Raw genomic sequence first — 20783 nt, 5'->3', positions numbered from 1 at the left:
CCCCCCCCCGCTCCCCACCCTCAACCCCGATCGGTCTGTCAGTGCGCGTCTTCTAATTGTCACACCATTCGCGATAACAGAGATAACTCTGTTAAGAATTCCAGATACATTTCCCTTGGACAAGTGCTCTGCCCCGGAAGACACGTGCACCGAGGAAGTGGTACAAGTTCTAAAGCGCCAATGTCACGCGGCACGTGTCAAGTTATACCGACGAAAAGCACGAGCGCCCGTGCCAACGGGACGCGTTGACGTTTCTCGTTAACGTTAATGACAACTGTGAAGGCGCACGCTTTCGGTCTTTCTCGCTCGCACCGATCGAGAGCACGTGTTAAATGCGAAGTGCGCGATTTTAATTGCATCCACCTTCGATCGGTATCATTTGCCCCGATACCTTCAAGAGGGGGGCCGTACCAATTAGAGGAGTGTCCTTTAAGGAGTACACCAATTATCCACTCGATGCCCCGGAGCAGCTAGGAAACTCTGTGCGGACTCGCGGTACTTAATTAAACGCGTTCCGTGAAGCCAGCGAGAAGAGTTAAGAGAGTGTAACACACGGAGTGTATACAGACGTACGTGTATTTGTGATACGTACACGGAATTCTGAAGAGTATCGGAGAAGGTAAGACGTCAAGGAGGAAGAGACGTCGTTCCTGAAGGAAGAGTTTATTCGAAGCGTTCCAGCAATTATACGATTAAACGTGTACAGGCGAGAGCGTGTGTCAAAGGAATAACGAGAGAGAGAGAGAGAGAGAGAGGGAGGGAGAAGAGTAATAATAATAAGAAGAAGAAGGTCCATGCGCGAAAGTAACGGAACGCATAAACATCACCTGTCACTTCGCGGTGAGTAGCGTGTAACGAGTAACGGGCTAAGCAACCGAAAGGCCCAGAGACTTCGAGTGCCATCCCCGTGGGCCTTATTCGAACCACGCGCCTTATCGCGGGGCTGGCGCCTCGTTTCCTCAATGTGAACGGTGATCAGTGTCCTGGATAAGGGTTGACTGAGAGCCCACGCGACCGAGATCTTCAATTACTGTACGACAGTCTCGACGCGCGAATGATAAGTGCTATCGACTGTGTGTGCGCCAGAGGAAATAACAGTGCAGTGCTGCTCGATGAATAGATAAATCGAGAGGTCGATCGATCACAACCCGATCGTCCCATTCAGTGAGAGTGACCGGTAACGAATAGGAGTAGGATTGGCCGTGGGGGGCCGCCGGGACCAACGGCAAGTGGTGATGCGGTAGTCGAAGGATTCCCGAGGGAAGCCATGAGGGCGGCCGCCGCCTATGTCCTGTTCCTCGCCCACCTGATACAGGTATATGACTACAGTCTCCTATTATACTGACATCACGTATCACTAAGTCACCAATATACTCATTACGACACCCAATTGAATTCATTTGAATTTGTACGACACTCTGTGACTCGGCGTGGTACATGTGCATGTACAGCGAATCAATTATTATTTTTGCACACCCGGTACGTAGGACGTGTTGATGGCTCATAATGTTTATGCCGTTTACGGTAAATGATTATGTGCATGAATTTGCTAGCCTAATAGCGTTACATTCCGGTTTCATTGACCGATTCATCATGTGAGATCTTTCGATCGCGTGCCAGGAGAATCTTAGGTACGAACCGGCCTTTGGAAGTGTCTCTAAGTTCATTATATGATTTGTTAACTGTCACTGTACGGAGAACTTGCCGCTTCAGTATGATAGCTGCTCCAGGTAGTCTCTAAATCTAGGCCTGGCTTCTAATGATTTTCAAAGAATTACCTGTGTATTTCACGAGAGTGAAGCTTGAAAATCCAGACGGGAGTTATTGCCGGCGCGCAGTACATTTCGAGGAAAAGAATAGCGAGTCGCGCGTACCAGAGACGCGCACCATACGGCCAATTTAGCACGTGTGTAATTAAGCGTCTCTCTTGATTTCTGACTGGACTGGGAATCACCGGGATAACGCGTGGCCGTTGTCATTATCATTAGACATATTCATAAAAGCTTTCGCAGAAAGCCGCTTTAAAATTCCCGCCAAACAGTGCGCGAGCGCGAGCGCCGCTTGACGTGGGCCCACCCTAATTTACAAAATAGTTCAAAAGGGCTCGAGGCCACGAAATCGCGGAACTCACGTAAACGGGTTCGCCCATCTGGAGTTTCCTGACGAAATTGGTCTCTCATAACGAAAGTTCTGGCACACAGCGATACCGGGATGGCCTTATCGCTGCCAATAGAAAACCTGGCGCCGTCATTATTATCCACGAATGCCCATTACTATACGTCCAATGGCATTTCCAAGGAAATCTTCGCAGATGCGTCGAGCGTGCAGATATACGGGAAGGTCGTGGTTGTTGCTGTTGCATTTACGGATTTCTATGAAGCTTCAGACGAACTTCCGCGCCTCATCAGCCGTCTCGGATAATTGAATTAATGCGACTATCAAGTCAGAAATTGCAGGATGCTTCCAGCAATTATCATAAATCCCATTATAAGCTGCGGTGGTCGATCAGCGTCGGGAAATCATTCGCAAACTTTTTATCCTTTTTATATCAACCGCAGCCGAACCACATGTGCATACATACATATTGTGTAAGTGTACAATGTACATATATCTCCTACTAAAAAAATACATGGTATACGCATATACCTATACCTATGAATACATTCGTACACACAGATCTTCATTCTATTACCTAGTAAGATCTACAATTCCCTTACAAGGATAATACACAATTACTCGAAGGGATATACGAGATACCGTTGTAGGAGAAGCGTATCGCAATAAACGCCCAACGCTACAGGAAATACCTACATCCTACAACGTCGGGCTATTTCACGCGCTAAGGATCCCCAAGCACCGTATTTCAAAATCCACAAAGTACCCACCTGAAGCAATAATATCCCCTATACCAATTCGAACGGGTATTCGCCACGAAGAACCAGGAGTAATGGACCAGTACACTCCGTTGTAGCGTATCTCCGAAAATCTCACGGGATGAATCTCGAGCGATCTTAAAGATGGATACGATGCTCAGCGATATATCGAGTGTAGAGAGTAATCACCTCGTAACGTCCGCTCTTCCGTTTTATCCTGGGAAACCGATAGCGGGTCTTGTTCTCTGAGACGACTTCTTTTACCGTGGCCAATTATCGCTCAGCATCAGGTGGAGGTTGTTAGCCCCGGAGCTAAACGGAGGCTGAGATTTCTCTGCGACCAGAAGGTAGAAGGCAGAAGGCAGAAAGCAGAAAGGCAGAAGGCAGAAGGGGAGATGTATCGTGCCACGAATTGGACGGGGATCCAGAAGTACAGAAGGCAGAAGTACGGAGTCTAGCGGCAGCGTAGCTGGGCGGGTTAAAGCGAAGCATTTAGCTGGCGGTCACGCGAGCCTCCTATAAAAATCAGCCCTGAGGCTTTCTTACTGGACTCGCCTTCGCTCGTTGCTTGGATATACCACGGATGGATATCTACTGTGGTCTCATGGACGGCAACCAGCAAAATGAACCCAACCCGGTACCCTATGGGTCCCTCACAGGTGTGTGGCTTCAACATCTTTTAGACTTCTGGAAGATCGAGGCTCGTAGGGTACGAGCTTTTACGAGTTCCCAGAAAGTCTACTGAACGCCCTCATCTCGAACCCGGTCGACATTTGCCACGCGCAAATATTACATTTATACGAGCCGATCTGTATATAACTGATAAAATACTTTTTCAAGATATCCACCAACATCGATCGACGTGGAATCTGTAATTCGATACGATCATTCCGTATTGCGATTCAACTGTTTCTTCAGCCTCTTTTTATCCCGCCCCAGTACTTGTCTTACACTACCTTCTTATCCCTCGATACCCTTACTTCGTCTTTATCTTATTTTTCATTTTTATCTTCTGCGGAGAAGATGTATAGCTTGCTATGTCGTACGATCATGAAAGAAGGAAGGATGTTCGAAGTCGATACACATTTTTTTCTTATTTGGATCTGCCAGACGAAACTTTACGGATGAAAAGGATAATTTCATGGACTCTGACAGGTGCGATCGGTGAAACTTAACTAAAAGCAGATTCGTAATTCTTTTAAAGGATGCTCTCGATAGCGCAAGAATCGAATGAAAAACAAAGTATGTCGGCACTGATTCCCACAGTCACTCTTCTATCGGTACCCACCAAACCTATTTACTGGCATTAATAGAAATGTGCTCGTTCCATAGGTTTATTTAAAGATTTTCGAAAACTCCTTACAACTGACTTTCACTCGTCTCTACTTTCTCTCACGCGAATCCTAGATGCCAACTACTCACCCCCGCGATTTCTCGTAACGGTAACCAGATAGGTGCATCTTCCCTCGCACTATCATCCTCTCTACTCACTTGTCCCCGTCACACAGGTAGGTATAACTATAAACGCGGTAGTTGACTCGTATCGCTCGTATCCCACATGTCGATGTCATCGTGTCGACTCCTATCGCGATTAAACTCTCAGCCCAATGACTATCCGAGAGACTTCGTGTCCTCGCGGCTTTTAATTATCACGCTTCACGCTCATAAACTTACTGCCACCCTACGTACCGGCGACGTCGACCGCCACTGTCGCGGGTACATCTTGCGCACGCGAATAATTATAATCGGTAGGTACGCCAGAAATGATCGATGCTCCTGATTCAGAAATCCTCCTACCAGAATCATCGATACTCCTATTAACGCTGTCGACATAAATGACAAGTCGAATCGATAAATGCCGATCGTGTTCTCCGGAGCAATACAACGAGCGTTCATTCAGCTGCTGGCGATCTTCTAAGAAGAACAAGATGAGACTAAAAAAAAAATTAAAGGATATAGAAATAAAAAAGATCCAGTTGGCATCTGTGAATATAAAAAGAATGACGCCTCGAGCAAATTGGGCGCTCCTCTCATCCTTTCGCAAAGGTAATAGGAAGTCTCTTGTCTTCTCCACCTTTCATCGAGCCGAGAAGGTCGAATATGTTGCTGCACCCTTCGCGCGTACCTTACCTCTCCTATCTTCGACAAAGTATATTATGGGCCTAGTAGCACGAAAACCAACTCCGGTTCTCGAACCACGCCCGTCTCAACATTCACGACCTTCTCGTATCACGGGTTACATCCGTGAATACGAAAGGAGGACCCGCTGGACTGTTTTGTTCTCCCTTCTACAAAGTAGATCTTCGACCGTGCGTATTGACAATTAGTACCAGTCCTCCGTACCAAATCCCAAGTTGAGCTTGCTGCAACTTCCCACGCGGGGTAAGACTTTTTAATTATTTAGGTAATTTGTGGTCGATTCTCTCTTGGTTAGAGGTCTGGCAGGCTTACCGATGGGTTTGAGCGGGTAGCAAATAATATTAAGTATAGGCCTTCCCCCAGCAGAGAGAGATATATGGGCCGGAGGCTAGTCGGTAACAGAGTATACACATCCATACGTTCGTTTGTCCATATATGCGTAAGTGTAACAGTGGTATAGCACGCGCATATGTGGATACACTCAGTGGTATCTATATGTATAATACATACATACGTATATATATATATATATATATATATATATATATTAGGTAGAACGGCTGTGCAGAGACTATGGTATAAAATTAAATGGTGTTCGGCAGGCCTATTTCACTCGGGCAGGTAGCGGCCACTGGTAATTACTACCTACAACTTGGGAGCTCAAAAGATAAAATGAAAGGCTCACGTATTTTCGAAACCGAAACCGAGAAGCCCTTGTTCTTTGTAGACTTGTTGCGTGAGACTCCGCGTACGCCGTTCTCTAGGTTCCTCCAACTCGGATAAAGATAATCGTCCTAGAAATTGGAACGACAGACCTCAGCACTACGGAGTCGGTTATACAAGCCTTTGCATAATATGCGCATATACATATAAGGTGCATCGCGGTACTTTACCCCGTGAACCGGAGATATTAACAAGCAAGCAACGGAGTATATTGATGAATGAAGAATCGAATTCGATATGATTATTAGATTCAGCATAAATATAGCGATCGCTCATTTCTGATTAACCCAGTTCTCCTTTCTTTGTGTTATTAACACAATAATATTTGTACGCGATTCCCTTATACCTTCCCTTCTGCATTGCTCACGCATGCTACCTATTATAATGCATTCACGTGCCTTGTAAATCGTTTACCTACTGAAATGCACTGCTTGCGATTTCATTTTCAATTTTACAAGCTCAACGGTCCATTACCGTCTTCTCTCTATAGTTGATATATGTATATACGTGTGAACGATTTACGTGCAAGTTGCTAGCGTGCATCGAAAGTCTTCCCGATCCTTTCGTCACGTATAACAGAACGCATCTAGCTATACGCAAACAGCCGTTATAAGCGCGATTACACGTGGAATTACTTGGTCGCGAATCCACTTTCATCCTATTCCAATTTACGCCTCGTCTATGTTAGCATATATGCGTTTTTCAAACTTTCACGAATCTACTGTGAAACGTTTCAATTTTCGAAAACTTCCATTCAACGTTCACCCGCCTGTTTTCCAGGCCGTTTATCCACGATTGGTATTCGGAGTTTGAACTCTTTCTTTTTCCCTTTTTTTTTTACCTTTCCTTCCTCCTTCACTCTCTTTACTTCCCCAAGAAATTATTCATATTAACTCTGTTACTTCCACGTATATAAAACGAGCCTCCGAGGTATGGCTCGCTGCACCTTGGCTATGCGGAAAGGAAAGCCTCTTCACCGACCTACACGCGTTCGCGACTTGTACGCTGACGTAGTAGTAACAGGTATAACGAATACGATGGTACCCTCAGCAATATACCACAGTTAAAACACGCATAATCTTCTCTACACACTAGGTGTCTAAAAATCAATCGGCACGTAACGCGCTTGAAATTACCAAACGCGCGGGGATCCTCGTGGGAAACGCACGCGTGCTATAATGACCAGCAGGTAATTGCGATGCTGAACGCACGGAAAAGAAATCATGTTCCCTTCTATAACTATTTGTTTCTTACTATTTACTCAGGATTTTCAATTGGCTCCCTTATAATTTGCCTCCTGTATGTGTATTGATGGGTGACGAGGCCAGTATCAGGCATCACGTACCTACTTGATACCTAGGCATCGGTACGTATATCGGGCTGGCGATTGTGAAGGAAACTCACGAAATTTCATTGGGATCCATAATGTATTTTTAGAATCTTTTCGCGATCCAAACCGAAAGGTCTTCTCTGAAGCTGCTCACCGCGCCGGATGAGTTTCGCGTCTGCACGTGATGAGACTCGGCAAACTTTGGGAAAGTAAATAATCTCCTTGGTTGGGCTCGCCGTGGGTTTTTGGAATACTTGAAATTCAATTGCCGGGAAAAAGAAGGTCGCGGTTATTGCTATTTGTCTCACGTATGTGCGCGGCCACTCGAACGACGCAGGTAAAAACTGGTATGCGTTACTGCGTTACTGGGCTCGGGTTACGATTCTTCGAACTTCGCCGAGCATTTGTGTACGAGCGATGCTTCTTCTTACGCAACTGAGCGACCGGTCGAACCGATCCAGTGAGCTTACACCGGAAGCTCGGTAAATCATTCTCTTTTTCGATCAGACGTTTGGCATTCGATATAATTATTTATCCTTACGCGCTCGACTCCCCCTAAAGTTTCATGGAAACTCCTTCGAGTCTTTTTTTTTTCATCATCTTTCTCGTATTCCTCATTTATGGTAATTAAATATGGATGAAGTCGCGACGGTAAGAATGTCATTCGCTGTTGACTCGAGGAACGGATAGTCACCTTATATAAGGCTGAAGGCAGAAGCACGTTATGAAAACCGATGCTCGGCAGACGATCCTCTGCGCTTTCTACCTTCGATCTTACTTTTACGGTAATTACGTAGTCTGTAACGTGCACGCATACGTATATATACTCCAGCTCCACGCATATGGAGAACGTAATATTACTGCCACGTCCGAGCCCATCGAAATAACCATACCATTTTTCGAAACGGTCGATTTATTGCTTGGTCACGACCGGCTACTGTTTTCAGACAACAATTTCGCATTTGGTCTGATGTATTTACTTTATCAACATAAATTCAGTAAGTCATATAACGCGAACCTTTCGCCCTGATGAATGTTCCACTCAATTGGACTCTTCCGTTCTCCATATTTCCAAGAGTCTCCTTGCTGCCGAGTACTTCGTGTATCTTTGTGCGTTACCGGAGCGGAACGCCAAAAGCTTCGAGGTTAATAAAAGAGAAGGCCTCGCCGCTTGCTTGCAATCTTCCTGCATACCTTTCTCGTCTTCTCTTTATTCTCGAGGCCGAATTTACATCTCACGCAATTCCTCTGCATTCGACAAAGGAATAACAGCATAACAATGAGAGAGGATACGAGATCTAATGCAACTTTTCATTTTTTTCTATAGGCGACAACCGGTAGCGGATTCTTCGAGGTGCAGATCCTCTCGTTGACGAATAACCGGGGGACTCTGGTGGACGGAAGGTGTTGCGGTGGAGGAGGAGACACCACCGGATCGGGTGGTGGCACTTTACCACCGTGCACTACACCCTGCTCGACTGCCTTTTGGCTATGCCTCAAGGAGTACCAGTCGAATGTAACTGCCATCGGCTCCTGCAGCTTTGGCAACGTATCTAGTCACGCCCTGGGCCAGAACACGTTCACCCTTAACGAACCAGCTACCCTGCAATTGCACTTCACCTTCAGATGGACGGTAAGCGATGCGAGAATAACTTCTTGTTTGTGTTGTACCACGTATACTTGTATAGATCTATACAGGGCGGTCCACGCAACTTGCACGACTGTATAACTTGTAAAGTATGCATTGTATGGAAAAATTTGGTCCATAAAATTTGTACGGTTTCAAAGCATGCGTTGTGTAATGCATAATTGTTGTTTATCGGTGCAGGCGTTTCGGAGATTTCAAGGCCAACGACGTGTTTGTAAATAGAATTCTATATTTTTTTTTATACCAAATTGTCAAAAAACGTGAAATTTGAAGCAAAAAAGTACTGACCTGTATTTTGCCGTAAACCTAATGACTAACGAGTAATTGCACTTTGTTTCTTGAAAATGGCCGTGGCCTCCGCGCTCGCTGGACCTTAATCCTTTGGACTATTTTTTGTGGGGCAAATTAAACACCTGAGACAACACCTGAGAATACGAAACAGTGTATTCGTGAAGCATACATTACACTCGGTGCGGATATGATTCAAAGTTCAATTTCTTCATTATAGTTAGTTTGCATCACTGTGTTAATGTCAATGGATATTACTTCGGCACTTACGATTTTCGCGACAAGTTACTAGGTCACTGATGTCAAAAAACGTTGTCACGTAAACATTTAGCTGTCCTATGGAAATCTGTGATAAGATTGAATATCTAGCTCGAGATTACGCGAAGACAATTTTGAAGAAAAAGTTAGTTATTAAGTTTACGGTTAATACAGGTCAGTACTTTTTTACTCCAAATTTCACGTTCTTTGACAATTTGGCATAAAAATGTAGTATTCCATTTACAAACACGACGTTGATCCTGAAATCTCCGAAACGTTCCCACCGATAAACAAAAATTATGCATTAGATAACGCATCCTTTTAAACCTAACAGGTTGTATATAAAAAATTTTTTCAATACAATATTTATTTTACAAGTTGTACAGGCATGCTAGATGCGCGGGCCACCCTGTATAAAGTGAATACGAATCGGAGTCCACGACTGGCATCGAGCGATCGAATCCTCGGGATTTCCGGTCTGCTGCCTTTTCACGCGTTTCAAAGCCGTCTCGCGTATCGGCGCTTATATCCCATCCGGTTTTTACGATGCAAGATATTCATGGCTATCGACGCCACAGATCGGCCGACGTCTGGGAGTTTTCACGTAGTCTGGGAGTTGCAATTCATAAGTACTTTTCGTAAGCCTACGCGCCGTCTATTTCAGTGTCTGTCTGTCGGTCTGTCGCAAGGGGCAACACCTCTTCGAGTTCCCATTGTCCATCGGAAGGACTGTTGCGTCAGGTTGGATAGATCTTGAGGATTCGAGGGAACTTTCAGGTACCACCACGGGGTACATAAAGGAGACGTCGACGCGTTCTGGAGGGTCCTCAGAACCCGGAGGAACCGACGGGCGCATTAAACATTAAAACACACATTGAAGATTATTTGAAGAGCCTTATGTTTGTATATTTCATAACTCGTTCGTGGGCTCTAAGAGGCTCCCATGCATCCGCTGCCACGAAAAAGGGTAGCCCCAACGCGTTTTCTCGAGGGCCCGGACATAAACAGAGACCCTTAAATTGCTTCGAGAGCTCTCCCTCGGTACGGAGGATGCTGTCCAACGTGCCTCGTCCATTTAGCACTGGATGAGTTAATTAAATTATAAACCGTGCTCATAATAAAAAATATGGAAAGCAAACATGACAGTCAAAAGGATGAAAAAAAATGGAGAGAATAAGAAAGGAAAAATTCAGCTGTACACGGTGTCTCCGTCCTAGGTGGGAGGTTCACTCAGATAAACGCCCGGATGCCCCGCTATGTGTCTACGATTCTACACGTTCTATTCGTGCTAACTTTGACTCTCTCGTCGCGCCTCGAACACCTTTATACTCTTAACGCTGCTCAACCTCGCCCAACTGTGAGAATCCTATCTCAGGCTGTAGCTACCTTAAGAGAAGTGCCAATCCGCTTCGTTTTCTCAGCGCCTTCTCTTCCGCTACTTGTCCCACCATTTGAGGAAGGTCGTCGCCGAAATTACACTCGACTACGAGACTAATTGGGACCCGGCTTAACGCGCTTCTCATTAGCGCAAGCCTCAAGAAACTGGACGGCCACCGAAAATTGATTCATACCTCGTTGACTTTTGCACTTTATTCTCTCACAAGGAAGGTCACCTTACTAATGCCCTCCAACCTGGGTCGATTTTTTATATTTCGTAGTCCATTCCAAAGTTTAATACCGCGTAATCAGTCACGTATTCATTACTGAAACTGCGATGAACGTTACTCGGTGTCAAATTGTAGTCTGAATTCTTAACAGTTATATTGCCAGAAATTATAGGCAGAAAGCCTATCTTTCGTCTTCATAAAAGAATAACTTGCTTGATTGATGTATTTTTAAAGTAAAAAATAAATAACTTGTATAAAAACATACAAACTCCCATAGATAAAAGGTATTTTATGAAAAAAAAATTACGATTTTTAATGTTTTCTAATTTTTCACTTACATTTGCAGAATGTGGAAAAAAAAATATTTGTGCCATTCGGAAAGCCCCCATTTTCAGGGAATGATTTCACTTTCTGATTATGCATGTAGATAGCTAATTCATTGTGAGGGTTAATACTTTGGAGTGTACTACAGAAAATATCGAAAAGGAAGTTGGGTCAAAGAGCGTCAGTAAGGTGACCTTCCTTGATAGTAGCCGTCACCATGACAACAGCATCACTTATCCGTTATTTTTTTTCGAAACACTCAAACAATCTTACTTACTCCTCATCAGTCCTATTGCCATATTGCGCATAAGGAAACGTAGAAAGGAATACGGAAAAGAATAGACGACGGTAAGTGAGAGGATGCTGCAAGTTTGCATAATCCTTTCTACCCAGAAGAGACGCCTCCGCCTTTGGTCATGCTATTGTTACGTCCAGAATTACACATCTGCGTCTCTACTACGCTCGCTCTCCCATGCGGACTGTACGTCTCCGAGTCTCATCTGTTTCATTTTCTCATTCCCTCCTCTCTCTTTCCCTCGCTACATCAGTCGCCTATCGACTATTGGCAATGCGCTAGCTGCTTTCACAGTGCATACTGTACATACGCAACTACCGGGCTGGGTACAGCATATATCTACAGTGCATGCGTCTCTGATGTGGGCGCCTCTATCAATGATATGACGTCACGAGCATTCAGGCCCACGTGGCCAGTGTGTATCATTATCATTATCATATATACTATGTACATACATTACGCTCGATCGAGCACCAATACGGAAGGTGTGTATCGTGTAGACTAATTCTACCGGTGGGGCATTAGCATGGGCAGTGTGTTGCGTTGCGCGAGGTTGCCGCCGCATTGGGGGAGGCAAAGAAGCTTTGCCGTCTCAAGAGACAGAGATTGAGAGGCGCTATAAGACTAGGGGGGAGAGAGAGAGAGAGAGAGAGAGAGAGAGAGAGAGAGAGAGAGGGGAGGGGGGAGATCTGGAGAAGGAGGAGTAAAAAGAAAAGAACGAGGAGGAGAAGCTAACATAAGGAGAGAACGAGAAAACTGAAACGGTGAAACGAGCAGAGGCTTGTCTTAAGGCCCCGCAGGGGACCAGAGTGACTCAGGGTCCAACAGGTGTATGCCTGCATCTCTGAAACGGTCCCGTGGGCCGTATATATACATATGTATAGCCACGGGTTACTCTTATACGTATATAACGTTACTGGTCCGTGTGGAGACAGTATATACAGGTGTATAATGGCGTATGTAAATGAAGGGAGAATGTCGCCACGGTTTGGGCAATGCCTTCGGCCGGTCGTGTGTGAACCCGCTGCGCGGACCGCATACCAAAGTCCTTTTAGTTAGCCTACGTCTCTCCCTGTTTCTCAAAGCGTAAGTGCGTACACGCATCACCCTTCTCCTGTGCGTGCCTGACTCCCTGCCTGCCTGCCTGCCTGCCTGATCGTCTAACTTGTATGTGTAGATACGTTCGTAGTCATTTAATACAAGGAATACGAAGAGTCCCTTGGCTCGCTTTATGCAGGTAACTACTCCTCTTCGACTTAGCTGGAAGTAGGCGCGACAACATCCGAATGACGGTCGGCCTTGAGCCCTTCGACTTTTATTCCTTCCTTGCCGCACCCTACAGTTAACGGGAATTATCGCTGTTTAAAACTTGTATGTTTCCCTCGATCATGAAATTCTTTTGTACTTTCTAAATATAATTAATATCTCCCAAAGCGAGGAAACGCTTCTCTCTTTGAATCTCTATCGGATGTACATTCCAGAGATGCCAGGTTTTGGTAGACGTTTAGTCCTGTGGTAACAATGCCTTGTTTTCATCCGCGACTATCGCTGATCTCACACTTGAAATACGCATGTACCTACTTTATTCTCGGTTTGAGTCACTTCGCTGCTCGGGAACCAACCGACCGAGCCTTTCGATTCTGACGCTACCATCGCTAAGGACTTTGTACGCGTCCTCACGTACGGCTCGTTCGATCTTTTCCGCGAAACCCAAGACATGTCGTCTGACGTAAAGAGGAGAGACGTTCTATTCGGTATACGTAGATGGACGCTTTGGTATTGGTAGTTGAGCAGGCAGCTCCTCATCAGCCGATTCAACATGCATCCGATCGACTCGGTTCCGACGAGTGACTTCGAACTTTGCGAATGCACATGCCGACTCGTTCCTGCCTGACAGACTCTTCACGGAGACTCCTCTCCGTGTCTCCACGTGAAGCATTGGTGTACGGCGAGAAATAACTGCGCATTGTGGATAAATATCGTTCGCGTTTTGCTAATCCATCCGGAGTCTTAGGGACACCCACGCGAATTCCGGAATTCACCAGTGGATTTTATGAGACCACGTGGTACCGACTGCCTGCTGTGACGTTTAATCCTTTGAAAGCATCGACAATGTCAAAAACATCGTATCGTGGCACCGTATGTGGCTAGATGTCGCGTATACGTATAACCTGTCACACTGTTAGGATCCCTTTAGGAATTGGTTGCCACCAACAAAGGCGTCTGGTCGCGCACGAAATAAAAGGCGCCCTTTGATAGCGACGTCGACCGCGGTCTCTCGGCGAATTAGAATATACAAGGTGTAAAAAAAGCGAGCATAAAAGTCGCGGGCGTGGGAAAGCAGACTCCCGAGCGAGCCACCAATTAACACCAATTAGCGCTCATCTACTCTAGGTACTCGGGAGACGAGTCAACTTTGCTCTTGGTTCAGGCTGTCTGACGCGCTCGGATTCAAGACAATGTCCTCTTTGTGTCGAAAAACTTGGAGCACGTAAAACCATCACAATCTACATATAACGTTACGTTGCTTCGAGCTGACTTTTTGCTTTTAAGTGAAAAAGAAATTACAAGAGAAAAATTATCCTCCTTTACCGTCTAGATACTACGTATACTCGGCCACGGTGTATGCTCTCGCAATGGGTTTCCCTTTAACCGCGCGCGTCGTCGATCATCCGCCATTAAGTCCGTCGTTATGGCAACACGTACAAGCTTGGCACTCGACACCGGGTTCCTTTCTATCACTTTACACTTTCGAAAGACTCGGAAGAAGGAAGACGCTTTTAGAAACTCAGATTATTTTTGGTTGCTAACTCCACTCTAGAACCAGTCGGTATGTATACTATATGAGCACGTATAGGTACATGATCGGCGTGCATACGCGCGACACTCGCGCTTCTCCGACTTGGATCCCCTTTTGCGAGGCCGGTCAGATCAGGAACACTTCCAGCTTTCTACATCGACCCGACACCAGGGACGCGTCTCTTCTATACTCGCTCTTCGCTCCAGGGAGAGCTCTGTAGGTCGCACGATTGGAATTTATTTATTACATTAGCCGGCCGTCACTCACAGAACCTGATTGGTGGTTCCAATCAGGTTCCTCGCTACGTGGACCGTATAGTGGAAGACATTTCTAACTAGGCGTAAAGATAACTACCGTGATAGAGTACCGATACGACGCAGGACACTAACCCTTCTTAATAGTAATTTCAAGCGCATCCTACGCCCCTGGCCTTTCTTCTTACTCCTCTGCCAGAGGCTGCTGTCCCACGTTTACCGTGACAAGACAGTACAGGATTCTCACGGTTCTTCTTTTTTGTCGTTAAATAAAAACAAGTTTGATAAAGAAAAAAAAAACACAAGAAAAGGAGAGACAGGAGACACGCATAGACGCTCTGCCATATAAAATATCTAATCGACGTTCGATCGGCGAATAATATGTGGGACGCCGCGGCGCCCGCGATATAGACTCGTCGTTCCGGTTTATCCTGTGTATTCCATTTTTGGCTAAAATCCAATGATGCCGTAACTACTACGTATAAGTAACAAGACCCACGGGAGATCTCGAGTATAAAGCTATCGAATTCATGGCAAATTGCTTTCGCCATTTTCAGAGGCAATTCACACTGATTCTACAAGCCCGAGACGAGGCCAGTGCTGGGGTTATCGAAGAGGCCAGTTACAGTGGTATTGTCTTACCTGGACCTACGTGGCACACCCTCAATCATCAGGGAAGAAATGCTCATCTGGCCTACAGAGTGAGGGTCCAGTGTGCAGATCATTACTACAACGCCACGTGCACAAAATTCTGTAGACCCCGGAACGACATATTCGGGCATTACACCTGTGACGAGAACGGAGACAAGGTCTGCATTCAAGGGTGGAAGGGTGCCGACTGCGAAACCGGTGAGTACAGAATTTACACTTTTCACCTAGAGTCACGTAGAAACCGTATAGCGGGACACGATGACACCGAAACTCCAAAGAGAATTAATTAGCTCCCGAGACGTCCGTGAAACTAGCTGACCCCTTACCTATACCTAGAAACACTTGAAGTTCATAAACCATCTCTCTAGATTCTCTCGATGACTTTGACTAGACTTTAACTTGACTCGCAGGCAGTGCCCATACTCGATGCTACGTCTCGAGCACGTCGAATCGACACGCTCGAGACCTACGGCCTCCTCACCGGGGCACGGTAGTAAAATATACGAATTATCTCGAAGCGTGCCTTAATGGACGGACGTTAGACGCATGTCATACGATCGTACAAAGATAGCGACATCACGCCAGATCCCCTTGCACAATGGAGCACCGGGGTAATATAACAGCTCTTTCTTTGCTGCTTAATCGTTGCTCTCGCCTCCCCGTGGATCTATGCGTATTGTATACTGTATCTATATCGTATCGTATCGTTATGGTACATTGTATGTACAAATGTGGTCATATCCATATGGGTATTTACATATACATATGCATAGACGGGTAGGCATATACCACGTATATGCAACTCACTCGCTCACCTTAGTTAGCGTTGTTCTATCTGGGGTAGCGCGTCATCATCCCGTTCTTAAAGACGACCGCGACGCGAGCTCGTCCCGGCGCCTCAGGGATGATGGGAATACATACGGACTCACGGACGCGACGTACGCGTAATGAGAAAACTGGCTCTGACATTTTTGTCGCGCGTTAAAAGGTCAATGAGTGGATTTCACTCGAGTACGACGTCTTCTCTACCTCGTGGCTTCGTAGTATATCGAGTTCCTAACGTTGTTTTGTCACGACTATGTGAACCGGCTTATATATCCACAGCTGTCTCTGTAGTGCGACTTGCTAGCTTCTCTCGCCGAGAGGCTACACTCGTTCTCTCATCTCATATGGGGAACACTTCGGATTCCTACGGTTGCAGACTCGCACTTTTTGTCATGCTATCGGTAACGAAGGCGTCTGTCCTTTTACGAGGTCCAGTTTTTCCGAGCACTGGCGCCACGGAAATCCCAGGAAAAATTCGTAAACTTGATCATTCTTGCCTGATGAGTTTTCTTATATACATATAGTCGAGCGCGAAGTAAGAGAACCGAAAGAGAATAGTCGTCACGTACCCGCAAAACGTCACTTGTTCGAGTGCACGGTATTTAAAACCTTGACGTCCCAGGATGCAGTTATATAAATATCCGTAAATGTCCAACAATCAGGGAGACACGAGAAACCGGACTATTAATCAAAGACGCCGTAGCGAGTACTTACGCGATGTAACGGTACGTCGTGCCAGTAAACGCCGAAGGATGCGTGTCCGCCGTTCAAGTTTTTGTTTCACGGCCGAAAGGATATAATTGTCTGCTTAATTGAGCCGAGGCGATTCTCTCGCGTATACGTACATATCTATGTATCAACCCGTAATTTGTATATGTAGATAAAGTGGGCATCGTCGAGAGTATAACTTTGGGACTTCTTTTTAGCTGTCTGCAAAGAGGGCTGCCATCCTGTTCACGGTCATTGCAATGTAAGTGGCGAGTGCAAATGTCGTCACGGATGGAGAGGCGAATTCTGCGATCAGTGCACCCCTTATCCAGGATGCAAACATGGCTATTGCAACGGTTCCAGTTGGCAATGTATATGCGATACCAATTGGGGCGGGATTCTCTGCGATCAGGATCTCAATTATTGTGGCACGCATGAACCTTGTCAGAACGGTGGAACATGTGAGAACACTGCTCCTGACCAGTACCGATGCACGTGTCCTGAAGGATTCTCAGGTGCCACCTGCGAGAAGGTCGACAATCCGTGCGCGTCGAATCCGTGCCTGCATAGAGCTACCTGTCGTGAACTGGGTGAATCAGCGCACTGCGACTGCGCGCCAGGATTCGCGGGACCCTATTGCGCTACTGACATAGACGAATGCGCTTCGCAACCATGTCAAAATGGCGGCACGTGCGTCGATGGGAAGAATGGCTTTGTCTGCCACTGTCCATCGGCTTGGCAAGGTTTACTCTGCCAGTTTGATGTCGACGAATGCGCCCTCAAGGAGTCACCCTGCAAAAACTCTATAACGTGTGTCAATCTGGCTGGTGATTACAGGTAATGATTCCTGTTCGATCGATATAGAAAATCATTCCTTTAGATTTCATTGAATTCTTATGGCGTTGTTTTGCTTTAGGTGCCGATGTCGAAGCGGGTTCACGGGCAAGAACTGCACGAAGAACATCAATGACTGCATTGGACAATGTCAACATGGTGCGCTCTGTATTGACCTGGTCGATGACTATCATTGTTCCTGTACCGCCGGGTACTCTGGAAAAGATTGTGACATTGATATTGACGAATGTGCTTCGAAACCGTGTCAAAGTGGGGGCGAGTGCAGAGACCTAGTGAACGCTTATGAGTGCGTATGTCCGGTTGGCTATACCGGTTATCAGTGTGAAATAGACCGGGATCATTGCAGTTCGAATCCATGTAGAAACTCGGCTCCTTGTTTCAATACTCAAACAGACTATTACTGTCACTGTCCGGAGCAGTGGCAGGGAAAGAATTGTTCGGAACCGGCTTCTCACAACCCGCAATTCGGATTGACTGACGAAGATCTTGGCTGCGGAAGCGAAGGTGCTCCCTGTGGCGGCCGTGGCAGATGTAACGGGGGTCGATGCATATGCGACGCTGGATATACGGGTTTACACTGCCATGAAAATATTAACGACTGCCGTGGAAACCCCTGTGTAAATGGAGGAACCTGTGTCGACCTGGTAAACTCATTTCAGTGCATTTGCAGGGAGGGTTGGAGCGGTGATCTTTGCGATCAAGGTAAATATTCCCAACCATTAATGCTGTTTATAATTTACAGTAGAATCGAATGATAAATGTTATTGTCATTTTCCAGATGTGGATGAGTGTACTACTTCACCTTGTAGAAACAATGGTACCTGCGTAGACGAGGTAGCGGACTTTACCTGTATTTGTCGCGGTGGTTGGAAAGGAAAGACCTGTGCCCTTCGTGGCGGCCATTGCGAACCTGGTACCTGTCGTCACGGTGGAACATGCCAAGACAGGGGAGATGGTTTCACCTGCCACTGTCCACCGGGATGGGAAGGCACCGCTTGTCATATAGCTTCACCAGCTTGTGCCAGCAGCCCTTGTGAAAATGGCGCGACTTGCGTTAACACTGCTGATGGCGACTATCGGTGCATCTGCAGGGAAGGATTCGAGGGACCCAACTGTTTGAGAGATGTGGATGACTGTCAGCCTCTTCCTTGTCTGAATGGTGGAAGATGTGTCGACGGAGTCAATTGGTTCAGATGTGAATGCGCCCCAGGATTCACCGGACCCGACTGTAGGATTAACGTCAACGAATGTGCTAGTGATCCTTGCATGGGGGGTGCTACGTGCATAGATGGAATAGCCAGCTATTCGTGTGTCTGTCCTCCTGGACGAACTGGTAGCCACTGTGAGATAAGAACAGCTGGAGATCCAGGATGCGTGGCAGCAACTTGGGACGACGACTGCAACGTCTGCGAGTGCCGAAACGGCAAAACCCAGTGTAGCAATGTCTGGTGCGGACCAGGGAACTGTCTCAATGGAACATCATGTTTAGCTCATGAGGTCTGTGTACCGTCGCCCGGTGATAGTTGTTTGGCTCCGCTTTGTCCAGCGTGGGGAGAGTGTCGTCCAGTAGAGACCGGAAGAAGAGTAGGTCCGCCAGCACTGCCGGCGCCACCGTCTTGTTGGCCTGGTCAAGCCACGCCAGGCCCTACGTGTTCCCGATTATCCATACTACTACGACGCGACACCCTGGCTGTAGGCACCTCCGTGGAATTACTTTGTAGAAAACTCAGGAAGCTTCTCGCTGATCCAAGAAGACCACAGTCGGTCGTTCTCCTCTGTGATTTAAAGCTGGGTGATAATAATACTGTCGAGGTGACAATATTTTCGGAGGCTGCGGTTGACGCAGCCCGGGATCTCGGTGATGCCCTTACCAGGTCCCTCAACAGACCTCTTGCTCTGGCTTCCGTCCTGGAAGTCAAGGTAGAGACGGCTTCACTCAATGAGCCAAATTCATCAAATGGTAGTGGCAACGGATACCTAGCTGTTCTCGGTGGCGCTCTAGCGATGATATTGTTAGTGGCAGCCTTAGGTGGTGCCTGGTACCTTAGATCAGCGAGGCAAAGATCCGGACTAACGGCAACAACCAGTAGTGAAACATCTCTTCATCGACATCGCAGTGACCTGGATGAAAAATCCAACAACTTACAAAACGAAGAGAATCTCAGAAGATATGCGAATCCTCTGAAGGATCAAGACGTAGGAGAACCAAGAGTATCCATAGTGAGACCTCTATCAGGAACATCTCTAGGAGCCTTGGGCTCTGCAGAAGAAAGTTTAGAAATGGTTTCAGAAGAAGGTAGACATCGTCTACCACCTCTGTACAAACCGCCAAGTGCAGAAGCTCGGAATAACACGGCGAGCTTTAGCTACGAGGAAGGACCTCATAAGCCATACAGCAAGCCAAGACTTCAGGAACCCTCGTACTCCCACCAGCAACCAGGTACCAGCCAAACCGGTCCGCACCAGGTGCTAACCGTACACGTGTAATACATGAAATTGCGATCTTCCACTTTATACCTATAAGACGTTGTCATAGAGCCGCTGGATGCAGCAAAAGAATCAGAAAGATTTACAGAGGTACTAAACATAACTGAGAATTTGAGAGAGCGAGAGACGCTGATATGAAGAGTGAGAGCGAGAGAGAGAGAGAGAGAGAGAGAGAGAGAGAGCGCTGGAAAGATTGGGTGAGAGAATGTCAGTATATACGACTGTACCGATGCGTAAGTGAACGCATGCTTTTGCGCGCATGTGTGTGTGTGTCAGAAATACAGAAGATCCAAGGCAAAATGTACACGTCCCGGTTTAATCGTAGAGTCTCTAAGCCTGAACAGATGGAGATCCCGTTGGATCATTGATCGTAATCGTTTCATATCTTTCACACGGCTATGAGCGTCATTCGGATGCCGCGAGACGGGAAACGATTATGGCATGATGGCCAATTGCGACTTATTGCTAAGATGACGATGACGAAGACGAGGATAAATAAAAGAAGGCAAAGGATCTCCCAGGTGGAAGTAATTCTACGATCCTGACAATAAATCATCGGAGATTATAAATAATGATAATAATAATGCCAAGTTGTTATCGTTGTACATATGTACATAGCCCGTACTTATTAATTTCGCTAAGCCTGTATCGTCTTAGTCTAGAGAGAAACCCAGTGCTCTAAAAGACCCCAAGAAACTGCCCCTCCCTCCCTTCTTCC

At 46.4% G+C, this 20783-nt stretch overlaps 1 protein-coding gene across 1 annotated transcript; it reads left to right on the top strand.

Moving 5' to 3' along the window:
• The first annotated feature begins 6 nt into the window (after positions 1–6).
• On the top strand, positions 7–20777 carry LOC107264960 (protein jagged-2). Its single transcript, XM_015733810.2, has 6 exons — positions 7–1315; positions 8393–8698; positions 15097–15388; positions 16942–17560; positions 17640–18280; positions 18357–20777. Exons 1-6 carry the CDS (start codon positions 1268–1270, stop codon positions 20063–20065), a joined length of 3615 nt encoding a protein of 1204 aa, XP_015589296.1. The 5' UTR covers positions 7–1267; the 3' UTR covers positions 20066–20777.
• Positions 20778–20783: the final 6 nt, after the last annotated feature.

Source organism: Cephus cinctus, unplaced genomic scaffold (assembly GCF_000341935.2).
Source record: "Cephus cinctus unplaced genomic scaffold, Ccin1 Ccin1_scaffold0204, whole genome shotgun sequence".
Taxonomy (NCBI): domain Eukaryota; kingdom Metazoa; phylum Arthropoda; class Insecta; order Hymenoptera; family Cephidae; genus Cephus; species Cephus cinctus.
The sequence above is the reverse complement of the archived record's forward strand: the minus strand, read 5'-3'. Positions and strand labels throughout refer to the sequence as shown.